This window comes from Typopeltis vanoorti, chromosome 22, assembly GCF_054136105.1.
Source record: "Typopeltis vanoorti isolate ZY-2024b chromosome 22, IOZ_Tvanoo_1.0, whole genome shotgun sequence".
NCBI lineage: Eukaryota > Metazoa > Arthropoda > Arachnida > Uropygi > Thelyphonidae > Typopeltis > Typopeltis vanoorti.
Window position 1 is genome coordinate 20454417 of NC_143570.1, and position 15443 is coordinate 20469859.

General features: G+C 32.9%; 1 protein-coding gene across 3 annotated transcripts in view; it reads right to left on the reverse strand.

Moving 5' to 3' along the window:
* Positions 1 to 15443, reverse strand: part of Ate1 (arginyltransferase 1) — a 244589-nt gene that overhangs the window by 159917 nt on the left and 69229 nt on the right. For all 3 annotated transcript variants that reach the window (XM_090412357.1, XM_090412358.1, XM_090412356.1), the window contains exon 5: positions 12071 to 12230. In XM_090412357.1, the coding sequence (XP_090268483.1) occupies positions 12071 to 12230 (160 nt within the window). The remainder of the gene's footprint in view (positions 1 to 12070; positions 12231 to 15443) is intronic.

Here is a 15443-nt window from a genome sequence, read left to right on the forward strand (position 1 = left end):
TGAGAAAAATTTTAAACATTTTGTTTAAAAATTCATTTTGTATTAATTCATTTAAAAATAACAATAATGAACACATCACATGTTGATATAGATAACATTTTTTCATGAAAAATAACTATTTTCAAAAAAAAAAAAAAAAAAAAAAAAAAAAAAAAAAAAAAAAAAAAAAGCACTGTTTTATATTTTTGCAAATCTCTTTAATGTCTGGCTTAACAGAAGACAGCTGGATTCTCATATCTGGTTCTGCATTCGATATGTTGTTTTGGTTGTAGTATATTAAAAAATCTGGTAGCATCACACAGATATGTGATTAGTAAAGGGAGGAGTATTTTAATAACCTTATCAGATAACTCTGAATATTCTTCTTTGACACTACACTAAAACTCAACAAGCAGTATTTTCTTAAAGGTCAGTTGCAATGTGGAATCTGAAACCATATCAATTAACTTTTTTGTACACTCTTGCATTAAAATCCATTGTTCTATCATGCATTTTTAATGGATCTTTTACCCATGCATGATTTTGTGACATCATGCATTGGCAATTTGGAAAATATTGGTTCACTGAGTAATGCAAATCTTCCAAAAGTTCTTCCACATTTCATTATACAATATCAAAGAATTCCATTTGTTAATATCGCCACCAATCATCAGAAAAGTCTAAATATTGGGAAGCAATGGTGACAAATAAAAGTTTTCCAGAATTCTAATTTTGCTTGAATTTTATCACTGACAACAAACATTGTCAGCTGTTTTCCTTGTAGTGCCATGCTTGCTTCATTGGATATTGGGCAGACATTTTCAAAAAAATGTCTGCCCAATCAAGTCTGAATAACCATAGTTTGTCTGTCAGTCATTCTTTCAAATAAAAATGGTGTTCCATGAAAAAAAAAGCAGTTGTTCAGCTCACAACTGAAACAATCACATAAGGGCTTTTCCCTTAAGCCAGCCATCATACTTTAGTATGTCACAGAAGTGCTTTATGTGTATACTTCCCATTTCGTCCCACAGGATATTAAAAAGATGTGTATGCAAGGGTTGAGATTTAATAAAATTAATAATTTTCATTACTTCATCAAGGACATTCTTAAGTGAAACTGACTTTTTTTTCTTTTTTTTTTTTTTTTACTGTGAGTACATAGCAGTGATGAAGAATACGAGTCCTAGTACAGTTTGGTGCCACTGCCATGGTGGCATGCTAAGATGCCAGCAGTCTTTTGCACCATCAGTGCAAAAGTCAACACAGTTGTTCCAGGATAAATCATGATTCAAAAAAAAAGAAAAAAAAGAAAAAAGTAATCCATCAATTTGAATATTTCAATACCACTTGTTTTTGTTTCCAAGCACTCATATAAAAGAAGACTTTCTTCAATAATTAATTGTTGCTGATACCAGATGAATACAAGCAAAACAGTATGTTCAGTCATCAAGTTTCATCCATTTGTAAGGCAAAAGCACAATTCTGCAGATGAGATATTAACTCGGCATTCATGTCTGCAGGTAAATATTTAATTCACGAGTTACTGTATTGTTGGAAAGTGGCACGGTCTTGATTTCTTTTACTGACTTTTTATCCAACAGGAATTCTGCAATGTCAACTGTACCAGGTTTATTAGTCTCTCAGCTACTGTGTGCACTTCTTTAGCCAATGCAATACAATACCTTACCCTGTAAGATGCTTCAGTAGCATTTTCATTTCTAGTTTGCAAAGCTATAACAAACAATTTTTGGTTTTTAAAGAGTTTATCACATGTATGCATAACAAATTAAATTCCTTTTTCTTTAAATTCTCAATGACTGGTCTCAAAATGATGCCACAACTTAACTGGCATCATAATATTATTTGAAGATGTTCTGTTGCATATGACACGATAAGGTTAATTATTAATAAAGACGGCTTTCATTATTTTCATTTCTTATTTACAGTTTTGTCTAGTATCTATATATATATATTTTTTGAGTGAATTCCACCCTTCTATATAAGTCAAAGAACTCTTTCACTTTTCAGAATCTTTAGTGAGATGGTACAGCTGTGGGTTGAGAAAGTGAGTCTTCTAACCTCCCTTTTAAATAAATGATCCACCCTTCAATATAAGAAAAATATATTATAAATAAATTTTATTTTAGAATAAATATTATTAAATTCTAAAATAAAAGTTTTAGATAAAATTTAAATATTTACGAAAGTTTTCACATTTTTTTAAAAAAATATTGCAAAATAAGAGCAAAGTGTGCTTACTTGTTGTGTTTCAGCATGGGTACAAGAAAAACTTTGGATTTCAAAATAACAATTTACTGGATGATAATGGAGTTACAAAGATCATAGTGGGAATACCAAAGTAAGCTAGTAAGAGCACAGTACCAGTGCTGAAAACAGATAGATATTTACATCCTAAACCTTGTAGGGAATAGGTGAGGGCTTTAAACCTTATCTAGCTTGTTGGAGACTGAGTGGGCAGTTCAATCTCCACCTGTAGCCAATCAGATATAGCTGGCCCATCACTATCACTAATTACAGGCAGCAACTGATGAAGAGATGGGCAAACAAGTGCTACCATCTCTTGGTACATAATCCTAACAGGATATGTTACTTTCTGGAATAATGTGGATTCTACAGTCGATTTTCTTGAGTTTACAGGATGAAAACCCCAAAGTTTCCAGGAAAAAAAACCCGCTTGCCCATGCCAGAGATCGACTAACTTGGGAACTGGTCGAAGATAGGTTTAGAAATAGTTCCTCCAGTCGGCGACTAAACTTGAACTTATTCCTCTGGGTGGCTTAATGCAAAGGATGCAAGTGCCACTTCCACTGAGCTATATAGGCCTTCTAATACAATATATTATATGATACCACAAGTTCTAACCATGTAGCCCCCCCCCCCCCCCTTCACAGGTCTACAGACCACACTTTGAGAACCACTGCTCTATTAAATAAAAACTATTCCTTTGGTTTCATTACTATAGTAAAGGTTAATTGGATTTACTTGTATATGTCCATCTCAAAATTAAAAAAAAAAGATAAGAATGTTAAAGAATATAACAAACAGCAATACCTGTATCCAAACTGAAGTATTCAGAACATAAAAGTACTTTAAAAGAGAAAAGTGACATTAAGAAATATGTAAATTCAATAATGTAATAAAACAGCATAATTTCTAACAAGAATATGCTATACAAATGAGTTATACTTTAATATGTTATGAAAATAGGAAAGACATGAATTTAGAAAATAAATTGACATAAGAAAAACATATAAATTAATAATGTTAAAAAACAATTTATCGCTGTGTAGCTCAAGAGCCTGTGTAGCTCAGTGGTTGTGGTGTTTGCACACCATGGCGCTTGGCCGCACAAAGGAAGACTTGGTTTCGAGTCTAGTCGGCGACTAGAGGAAATTTTTCTAAGCCTTTTTTCGACCGGTTCCCGAGTTAGTCGATCTCTGGCACGGGCAAGCGGGTTTTTCCTCCCGGAAACTCGGGTTTTTTGTCCCGTAAACTCAAGAAAATCGACCGTAGAACCCACATTATTTCAGACATTAAATATATTGTGTTAGAGTTAGGGACCACGAGATGGCGGCACATTTGAGCTGTCTCTCTTCACTGTGGACCGCTTAATTAGTGATAGCCTTGGGCCATCTATCTCTGATTGGTACCAGTGGCGATTGAACTGCCCACTCAGTCTCCAAAAGTTAGATAGGGCTAAATGGCCTCACCTACTCCCCGTATACGGGAATAAAATGGCATTAGCTGATTTTTTTTTTTTTTTAAAACAATTTAATGAAAATAAAAACCACAATAAGTTACATGCTTTCTTTCTTATTATTTTTAAAGTTGGAGCCTGAAAATATGCCCCTCCCAACCTTATGAAAGTATTTTGAATACATACAAACATGAAAGCACAATGAAAAATGAAAAGCTGATTCTTGTTGGAAATCTAAACAGCAGAGTAGGAAATGATTACCAGACATACAGAAATGTTTTGGGAAAAATTGGAGAAAAGAGTAAAGCTAATAATAATGGCAAATGCCTGTGAATTTCTGTTCAGCACATGGAATAGTTATTATTAACACCATGTTTGAACATAGTGCACAAATTCACATTGAGAGAAGATGCAAGAGATAAGAAAGTCTCATTGACTAAGTTATGGTTGACAGCGATGTTTTCCCACTGGTAAAGGACATAAAAGTTTACAGAGGATTTGAAATTAGAAATGATTATCATTTAGACTTCAGCAGGATAAAATTGAATTTCATACTGAAAAGAAGAGTGTGCAAGAAAGTTTTAAAATGAATCAAAGTTGAGCAGCTTACAGAGATGAACTGTAGACTCAAATACACAAACATCATTCAAGAAAAAATGAAAGTTTGAAAACAAGAACCAAACTTTGTAGTTTCAGTGGCAAACCCTGAAGAAAATATTGATTGATTCAGCCAGAGAAGCATGTTGCAAGGTTGTCTGTAAGGATAGAAAAATTAGAACTCTATGGTGAACTCAGGAAGCTAAACAGGCAGTCAAGGAAAAAAAGAAAGCACATTGAAAGTTTCTAGTAAGTCAGTCAACTTGTGCTCTTAGAGAATACAGAGAAAAATGCAAAAAAAGCAAAGCACTGTGTGAAACAACCCAAATAAAAGTCATGAGAAGACTTTGATAAGAACACAGAATATAAATATCAGGAAGATGGCAAAATGGAGGCTATTGAAAAAGCTTAGAAATGGAGAAAAGAGTACTGTAAAAGGAATGTGATATGATAATGAAAATGGTGACATGAAAACTGAAGATAAAGATATTCTATATGTCTGCAGCACAGTGGTAAACTCCCAACAGGTATGCATATCCATACTTGAATTACAAAAAGTTATCAAAAACCTGAAACGTGGAAAAGGCTGCTTGAGTAAATGAAATTCAACCAGAAATGTTCAAATATGGAGAAAATTTTACAGTGACTGCATTGCACAATTCAGAAGGCCTGGTCAGAGAGTCATATTCCAGATGACTGGAGCAGTGCTCCCATAGTACCCATCTATAAAAAAGGGAAATAAAATTGAATTGAGAATTGTTTCTGGTAAGATTTATACAAGTAGACTTAAGAAACAGCTAAGAAAACTGGTGGAATGGAAGCTTGGTGAAGAACAAGCAGGATTCAAATCAAATATGATTGTTAGAATCAGATTTTCACTTTAAGACAAATTGTTGAGAAATCTTGGAAATAACAAATATTTGTATTTCAGTTTTGTAGATCTGGAAAACACATATGACAAGGTGCCAAGAGAAAAGATCTTCAAAATGCTACAGTTCATCTTTAATAGGATGTTATATCAAGCAATACATAGTCTCTATTTAAGCTATAAGTCAACAGTTAAAACTGAAGGAGGTACAGGAAGATGGTTTGATGTTAAATCATGTGTGTGATAATGGTAAATCATATCTCCACTGTTATTCATTATCTATATAGATCACATTATGAACGAAAGTAGTATTAAATCTGATATCAAAATTGAAATGTTAATCTCAGTTCTTTACTTTATGCAGATGATGTTATACTTGTGAATACATCCAGTAACAGTCTGAAGATTCTCTGACTAAAATGAATAATTGTTGTTATAAATTTGGTATGAAAATTTGTGATAAAATGACAAAAGACAATGTTCTTTTGGCATAAACACTGAAAACATCAACTGTATTCTGAATGGTGAAACAAGTAAAACATCTCAACTATTTAGGCATAATTTTTAGTGAAGATGGCAAATTAAATATGGAAACAGATAACAGAATTATTAAAGCTGGTGTGTGGTAGGAAGTCAACCTAATAAATTTATATGGAACAAGGCAGTGTTCAAACTAATTTTAACTTATGGATCTCAGAGCTGAGTTAGAAATAAAACACTTGATCAAAGACCTCAGATATGAAAGGTCTGAGAAAAAATTAGTGGAGTGAACAAATGGCATCAATGGCAGTTATCACATTAAAATCAGTATATTAGGAAAGAAACTTGCTATTGTTAGTATTCAGGAATTTTTATAGTAGAGCTAATCTCAGGTGGTCACTTAAACAGAATGGGAGAGGAGAGATTGGCAAACAAGTGTTCTTTGCCAAGTTGGCAGGAAAAAGACTTAGAAGAGAACCAAGATGTAGATGGATTGATAAAAAGTGTTAAAAAAAAGTGATAAAAAGTAAAAAGTGCCTTAAAAGACAGAAATATATGATATGATAATGTTGGAGTCTTGGTAGATAACAGATTAATTTGGAGGATAATTATTTATCAGAAGCTAGTAATGGTGTAACTTCTGCATTTAGTACTATCATAATCATCCTGTACACCCACTGAGGGATAAATACCAGGAATTTGATGATGGTGATGAATTAAATAATATACAAGGTAAATTGAAATATGAAGAATTCAAAAATTTGAGAAGGATAATTAATCATAATTAGCAGGATGCCAGGAAATAAGAGTGCCATAGGGGTAAAGTACACCCCTATGAGGAAGAAGAAACCAGTACAAACTATTCTAGAAATTCAGAAGAGATCATACTAGATATATGTATGAAATCTACTGAGGTAAACAGATGAAAAATATTAATATAAGATGCTCAATATAACTGACATAGGCTACGAAAAAAAAAAAATGCAATCAATGTCATCTAGTAACCTGTCTTGAATAATTAAAGTTTGGGTGAATATTTAAGGGGCAACTGAGGCAATTTTAAACACCTGCTTACTGACAAAAATAATGTCATGATTTTCAATATTATGTCTGAGTTTCACACAACACTAAAAATAATATGGATAGAATCTGCACTAGCTAATTCAACAAACATATTGTCATTCAGTTGTGCACATCAGATATAAAATGAACACTAGCTCAAACTAATGCAACACTTAATGGCAATCTGTCAATAGAAACACTGAAGGCAACATGCATATAACTTTCCTTTATGTATTATATTTTGCTATATCTTTATCCATTACCTTTTTTGATAATACTCATATCTCAAAGGCAAATCAAATTTCACCTTGTAGACTGACTTACACATCTAGCTTTCTTAGTACAAAGCCTCTTCAGCCTCCAAATAACTTGATGCTCTTTATGTGCTCAGAATTATTTCTCATCCCTGCATAACTGCTTAGCACTGAATAAATCAAAATCTGCCCAACCTTAGAATATTGCTCTTGCATCTGGAATGGTATACTAAAAATCGCTCTAAAAATATTTAGTGCTATCAAAAAGAAGGCAGTCTGGATAAATGACTCCCCTCTCTCACTGACATTCTTTTTCTGTCTTATGCCTTTTCTATAAGTATTTTTATGGGCAATGTTCTGCTGAACTTGTCACCATCATTCCACCACTTTTCTTTAAATTTGTAAAAAGATGAACAGTAGCAGCTGGTTCAACATATATTTGTTATCCAGCTTCAAAACTACCAAATGAACTTCATATCCTCTTTTCTCTAAAGACTTGATCAACCTACAGCTGTTCAAGAAACATATCAACAAGTTCCTTCTTTCTCCTTAATTACTTTCCCCCTCCCCACATAGCTGATAAGCTATAGGTTTTGCAGGTTTTTCTAGTGTGTGTGTGTGTGTGTGTGATGACGATGATAAAATAATTAAACAGACTCTCTGTGGGACACCATTCTATTATGGTGAAGGGGCTTGCATATTCTCAGGATGCCAAAAGCTAGGCAGTGTGGTTTTTGGGAAGCTTTGCTGATAGTTATACCAGCTTTAGAAGAGGAGCTAGACTAAGTGTTCCTTGTCCCATTTCAAAATGGCAAACACAATGGAAATCATCCATACCAGATAAGCTGTTGTCCAGATTAACAAATACCATGTCTGGTTATAACTACTGGACATCTGAAAATAAATGAACTACAAGGGTTCAGCCTCCTTTGCTGTGAGCATCCAGGACAAGGAACTGTAAAGTGACTAGATCAAGGCAGGAAAAGTTAAAGACAAAACAATTACATAAATCTATTATGAAAGAAATCCACTATTATGAAGATATCAAAAAGTGAATGTATGAAATTTGAAAAAAACTTCTCTGATGCATTTGCTAAGATAACACTGGACCAATGAAAAGTTATTGTGTGAAACAGTTTTCAGTAATACTGAACTTGAAGAAATGGCCCATAAGGAGGTGCTCTTTGCATTATGATGTAATGAGCAAATGATGTGAAGTAAAGCATCTATATACAAGTAGCCTAGTAGTAAACATACTTCATATGCAAACTTTGCTTGCATACACTTGGGTAAAGGATTAAACAAATATAATTTCTTAACAAGTATAATTTACTTTGTAAACAAGTGAAAAAAAATTTTTTTCATAAAATTTTTAAGGTTGATATAGTGATATAGTGATAAGGGATGTATTTTCAGCCAGTTTGTTTCACAGGCAAAAAACCCTTACACCTTCATATAAAAATGAGATTATTGATTCACCTTTAGATGGAATCGCTTATAAAAGTTTCTCAGTGAACAAAGATTTTCTGGGTCACAGGACAGTTAATCCTATCACACAGTCTATTGGAAGAAAAACTCTTACACCTCTGTATCAGAATGAGATTGGCTAACTCATCTTCAGCTGAAATTCACACATCTCATCATCATTAAATGGCTGATATGTACAAATTAGTCTATTATCTGTCAGAGTTCCAATATTGTCAGATCTTATTCTTGGGTCTTCTAAGGCAGTGCTTCCCAAACTGTGGGCCGTGGCCCCCTTGGGAGTCGTAAGTTTTGTTGAGGGGGGCTGTGAAATAATAAAAATAAATTTAAAATCGTGTGGAACAAATTTAAAATGTTTTAAGACTAAGTAGATTTTTTAAATCTTAAAAGAAAAGTATTTAATTTCTATTATTTATTATTTATTTTTTGTCCTTTTTTATATTTTAATGGAAAAAATTACGCATTGGTGTTGGTTCACAAATTTTGCTTCTTGCATATTTTGCCGATTAATGAATATTAATAAATATATGCTTATTCATATAAATTTCATTTCAAAGGTATTGATAAGAAATACAAAAAAGATTACAAAAGCAAAATCGTCAATATAAATTGTATTGAATATAAATACAATAAATATTATAATAATATATGTCTATATTACGATTTTTTTTTTCGATGGGGGCCGTGAAATATTTTAATTTTTCCAAAGGGGGCCTTGGCATTCATAAGTTTGGGAAGCACTGTTCTAAGGCACTTCTAACTACATTAATCCACCTAGACCTTTCTTTGGGTCTTTTACCTACCATTCTTCTAGCTTCAAACACTTGCTTTGCTAATCATTCATCTCCCATTCTGATTAAGTGATTATTACACCTGAAATCAGCTCTACTTGCACATTCCTGAATACTAATAATGTTAAGTTCCTTCCTATAACTTGATTTTTAATATGATTCTGCCACTGATGCTATTGGTTCACTCACTTAATTTTTCTCAAAACTCTCATATCTGTGGTCTCTAGTATTTGATCAGCTGTTTTACTTCTAACCGAGCCATCAGATCTAAAAGTTAAAACTAGTTTGAACACGGTCTTGTACACAGCTAGTTTAGTGTTTGATAAATTTCTCTCTAATTCCATATAAAGTTATTTGGATGACTCCCCACATGCCAGCTTTGTCTATTCTATTGTTTGTTTATTTTCATATTTAATTTGCCATTTTCACTAAAAATGGTGCCTAAATACTTCAAATGTTTTACTTATTCTGCAGGTTTTCTATTCAGGAGATACAGCTTTACAGTGTTACTGATTTTGCATAGCATTTTTCTTTTTATTGCCTTGATATTCATGCAATGTTTGTCACAGCAGTCATTCAATTTAGTTAAGGAATCTGGCAGACTTGTACTGGATATATTTAGGATTATAACATCATCTACAAAAAAGTAAAGAGCTGAGATTAGCCTGAGATATCACATTTAATACCATTCACTTTCATAATGGCATTAAACCTGATATCAAAATCAATGATGAATAACAGTGGAGGTATTTAGAAAGTTTATTTTTCACTTGGTTAGACTATAATAAATTTAGTTTAATCCTTTATCCAAGTGTGAGCAAACTAAGTTGGCACCTGAAAATATCTTCAGGACTGAATATGGTGTTGTACTACCTTACTGAGGTAAGGTAGTACAATACCAGGCAACTCGTAGCAAAGGTGGACCAAGCTAACAACACTCCTATCTCAGTATCTTCCATAATGCAAAACACATCTCCTTGCAGATATGTATAATGTTATGCATTAAGGGATTGGCCACTACCCAGACTAGTTTCGACATTTATTGAGGTCTCTTCAGTGGGAGATACCAGGCAGAAGCAATAGCGAGGTCATCTTTACCTATAGGAGTTACCAAAAGGTGTGCCACCTTTTTTATTCAATTACTCTGGATTTAGAGAAAGATGTTGAAAGTTTATTTTTCACTTGGTTAGACTATAATAAATTTAGTTTAATCCTTTATCCAAGTGTGAGCAAACAAAGTTTGCACCTGAAAATATCTTCAGGACTAAATATGGTGTTGTACTACCTTACTGGGGTAAGGTAGTACAACACCGGGCAACTCGTAGCAAGGGCCTGGCTCCCACTGAAGAGACCTCAATAGAGGTCGATACTAGTCTGGGTAGTGGCCAATCCCTTAACATACAACATTATACATATCCGCAAGGAGATGTGTTTTGCATTATGGGAGATACTGGGATAGGAGTGTTGTTAGCTTGGTCCACCGTTGCTACGAGTTGCCTGGTGTTGTACTACCTTACTCCAGTAAGGTAGTACAACACCTACCTTATCCCAGTAAGGTAGTACAACATCATATTTAGTCCTGAAGATATTTTCAGGCACAAACTTTGTTTGCTCACACTTGGATAAAGGATTAAACTAAATTTATTATAGTCTAACCAAGGTGAAAAATAAACTTTATACATCTTTATCTAAATCCAGAGTAAGTTAATAAAAAAGGTGGCACACCTTTTGGCAACTCCTATAGGTAAAGATGACCTTGCTATTGCTTCTGCCTGGTATCTCCATCTCTGGGCCTGGCTCCCGCTGAAGAGACCTCAATAAAGGTCAAAACTAGCCCGGGTAGTGGCCAATCCCTTAATGCATAACATTATACATATCCGCAAGGAGATGTGTTTTGCATTATGGGAGATACTGGGATAGGAATGTTGTTAGCTTGGTCCACCTTTGCTACGAGTTGCCCAGTGTTGTACTACCTTACCCCAGTAAGGTAGTACAACACCATATTCAGTCCTGAAGATATTTTCAGACGCAAACTTTGCTTGCTCACGCTTGGATAAAGGATTAAACTAAATGTATTATAGCGGAGGTATTTAATTATTTCTGTTACAATTTTTTTTCACCTCTTATCTTTGTTATGAGTTTTTTCACCTCTTGTCACTCAATGGATATTACATTTACAATTACATACCCAAGGATATCTATCAGATAGGAATATAGTGTTCTGATTCTATTGCCAGAATCTTGAAGAAATTTCACCTGATACTTATGTATTTTCCAGTGAACAAAATTTCTAATCTCTTGCCAACTACAAAAGGCAATCAAAAGTTGGTCTTTTGTAATTGCTTGTCTGTTTCACACTGAATGATGTATAGTTAATTTCAGTATTATTATTATTATTTGACACCTCCAGGGATTCCAAAGACTCATCGAGAGAGAGAGAGAGAGTGTGCCAACAGCATCAAACAATAAACCCTTCCAACTACTAACAGTGCTCAAACTTGCTTAACTTTTTATGTGAGCCATTAGTAGCAGAGGCTCTACAATTGACCAACCTTGGTTGACTGGTAGAGTATAAAATATTTATTTATAAAATATTTGTTACCAATTTCAGTAAAGTACTGTGTCTAATTTGTTTTGCTTTTGAACCAACCCTGATCATTCTTCTCTTTTAATCCCTTTGCATATCTGGAAAAAAAAAAAAAAAAACGTTCTTCCCCTCAAATATGATTAGGGGTTGTTATCACTACTAATGTACTGGCAGTGGCAATAGTATTTAGTCATTCTAACTTTACTACAGAAATAAATAAATTCATGTTATAAACAACAAAAACAGTACCTTCAGATCTTGACTTTTTCCCCATTTCTATGCATTTCTCTTCTAGATGTATTTCTGTACGAGCAGCTACATCCTGTATATGAGCAGAATCAAGAAAATCAGCAGCAGGTTCATTATCCTCAGCATGACTCTGGCATTCTGATTTCTCTTTTTGATCCATCTAATTATAATGGGTAAGGAAAACTATGTAAATTACATGAGTTTTTTCAGTATACAGCAATTTCTCAATTATCCAGCCCTCAAATCACTAAACCTCAGTTAGCCGATCCTTGAATAGTAGTATGTAACAGTTTGGCTACCTAATGAGCAAATCAATTTACCAGTGTAACCAGATAATTGAGTGATCAATATACATAAATAAAATATGTTTTAAATATGTGGGACAGTGGTGAATTACTGCAACTATGAAATTATCGTATATATTGAAAACATATATGAAAGAAACATACAAATTATATATTCAAGGGAATAGGATTGTATTTTTTTTGGGGGGGGGGGAAATAGCAGTAATCTACAACTGTAAAAGTGAAGCTTTTGATCAACTCTTTCATTACCACTGAATGTTTTTTTAAATTTATTATAATAATATCTTTATTCTAGAAAACATCATACAAAAATTGCTCAAATGTTTTTTGACATTTACGAACAAGGTTTAACTTATAATCCTTGGAATACAAAAGAATCATATTGAAAAAGGAAAGTTTCCCATTAAAATGCCAAAATATTAAATAAATAAAGGTTTATATATCACATAATTTAATAGTCAAAATATTTATACAAAACATTATTAACTGCATTTTCAAGTTAAAGAATTAATACTTGAAGATTCCTAAATTAATACATTTCCTGTATTACAATCTTGGGAGAGAGGAATGTTCTTTTAGCACTTTGTGCTTATCATATTTGTAATAACAGTTTTGTTTTTCTTTTCATAATTTAGAAAGATAAAAAATTCGAGTCTCCTGAAGCCTACTGGTTGGAGAGTAGATATAAAGTTAACCAGGCCAGTTAACTTTATATTGTTACTGAATGCTAGTCATACATCTGTAAATGATGACCTATTTTTAGAGAGATTCTGCTTTCAAAGATATTATTTTGAAATTTCTCCCATTCAGGCCAAAACTTTAAATTTTGATCCAAATTTGATTTTGCCACTTCTATGTGCTGTATTTGTTTTATCTTCATAGATTAAGAAGTTCTGAATCTTTCTCAAGCGGCTGATAACTTATCCTTTCCTACATTTGCTTCTTGTATTTATGCATGATATACAGATTTAACTGTTTTATTATTTCCTTATGTAAAATTACTTATTCCCTAGCTGTCAAGACATAAAAGTTGGAATTTAGTTTTTCTCAAATGGCATTACTAAACCATGCTGATCAAAAATGAGAAAACAAATCAAAAATATTATTAAAAAAAAAAAACCCAATCCTATTAAATATTACTCTGATATTTAAAATATTGTTTGTTCAAGTAATTCATTCAATAGAAACTCACTTTATCTGGAAATATGAAAGTACCTATTCTTATATAATATAATAAATACTCAATTATGTTTTAATATTTTTCACTCAACTGTTCAGTACACCTAAACCTCTTTTTATGTGAATTTTTTTTACGCAAATTCGGAGTTACGCAAATTGGGATATCAAAAAAAATTTTTTTTACACGATTTTTATTCACTTTTACCTAAAGTCTAAGTTAGGAAAAAATCCATAATTCAAGAAAGATTTTTGTAGAATTGCATTCTCGTTTCAATTAAGAAAATTCTAAACTCTAGAAAATTCTGAGATTTTTTTTTTTTTTTTGCATTCTCATTTCAATTAAAAAAATTCTAAATTCTTACAAATTTCATTTATTGGGAATTCCCTGAATTACATAACTGACTGCGCATAAAAAAACAGTTCTTAGCAGTTTGAATTTGGTGTTTGAGTAGACAACACAGTTACCGCATTTTTTGCAATTGCATTTTTTTAGTGAAATCAAAATAAAAATCGCATTATAAAATTAATAATTTTGCTAGGAAATAATAAATGGTAAGCTATATGTAATTTTCAAACTTTAATTTCATTAACAGAAGATTTTAATCCAGCCCTCACATGATGTTGCCGATAACAAAAAGCCATTTCCTTAGATATAAAAATTCAAATTTTAGATCGTCTTCAAACTGGGGAAGGTGCGACAGCTGTGGGTAAGTATTTTGGAGTCTGTGAATCAACTAATCAACTGTCAGATCTTAAAGAAAAATGAAGAGTCTATTAGAAATGCAGTATATTCTGGTACAAAATCGAGTGCGAAATTATCATCATACACAAGAGATGTTGTTCTAGAAAAGGCCGAAAAAGCTTTAGTGATGTGGATAGAAGATAACGTACAAAAAAGAATGCCAGCTGACGGAAATTCCATCAAGCAATCATCATTGAGATTTTATGAACAGATTAAAAAACTGCAGCCAGATTCTTCATCTCAATCGAGGAAAAATATGAATTTCATGCAAGCAATGGTTGGCTTGCTAAGTTTATTAAAAGACATGCTCTTCATAATATAAAAATTAAAGGAGAAATGGCTTCTGCTGATGAAACAGCTGCTAAAGCATTTTCACAAAAACTTGCTAAAATAATTGAAGATGGAGGTTACACTCGTGAACAAGTTTGGAATATGGATGAAACTGGCCTTTTCTGGAAAAAAATGCCAAACAGAACTTACGTATCAAAAATGCAAAAAACTGTTGGTGGGTTCAAAGCAGCAAAGGATCGCATAACACTCCTATTTTATTTGAATGCTTTAGGAGATCAGATGTTAAAACCACTGCTCATAAATCAATCATTAAGTCACAGCCAATGAAAGGCATAGATTTTCAAAAATTGCCAGTTCATTGGATGGCCAAGGGTGACCATTGATATTTTCACTGAGTGGTTCCACAAACATTTTGTGCCAGAGGTTAGACGCTATTTGAATGACAAGGGTCTCGAATTTAAAGTGCTTTCGATTCTTGATAATGCACCCGGTCATCCTGCCATAGAACACCCAAATGTGCAATTTTTTTTTATGCCGCTCAATACCACATCATTGCTACAACCTCTAGATCAGTTGTATAATTGCGACTTTTAAAACATATTATGTCAGACGAACATTTCAGTATGTTTTGAACAACCTAAATGATGATGAAACACTGTCAGTTATGGATGTGTGGAAAAAATTTTCAATTATGGATTGTATTGATCAGGTTCGATTATCGTTATCTGAATTGAGACCAGAAACTATAAATGCATGCTGGAAAGCTATTTGGCCCGCATGTGTTAAAGAGAATGCTCCTGTTCCCTTCAATCATACTGCAGAATTCCCCAATATAATAAGTTTGGCATGTGAAATT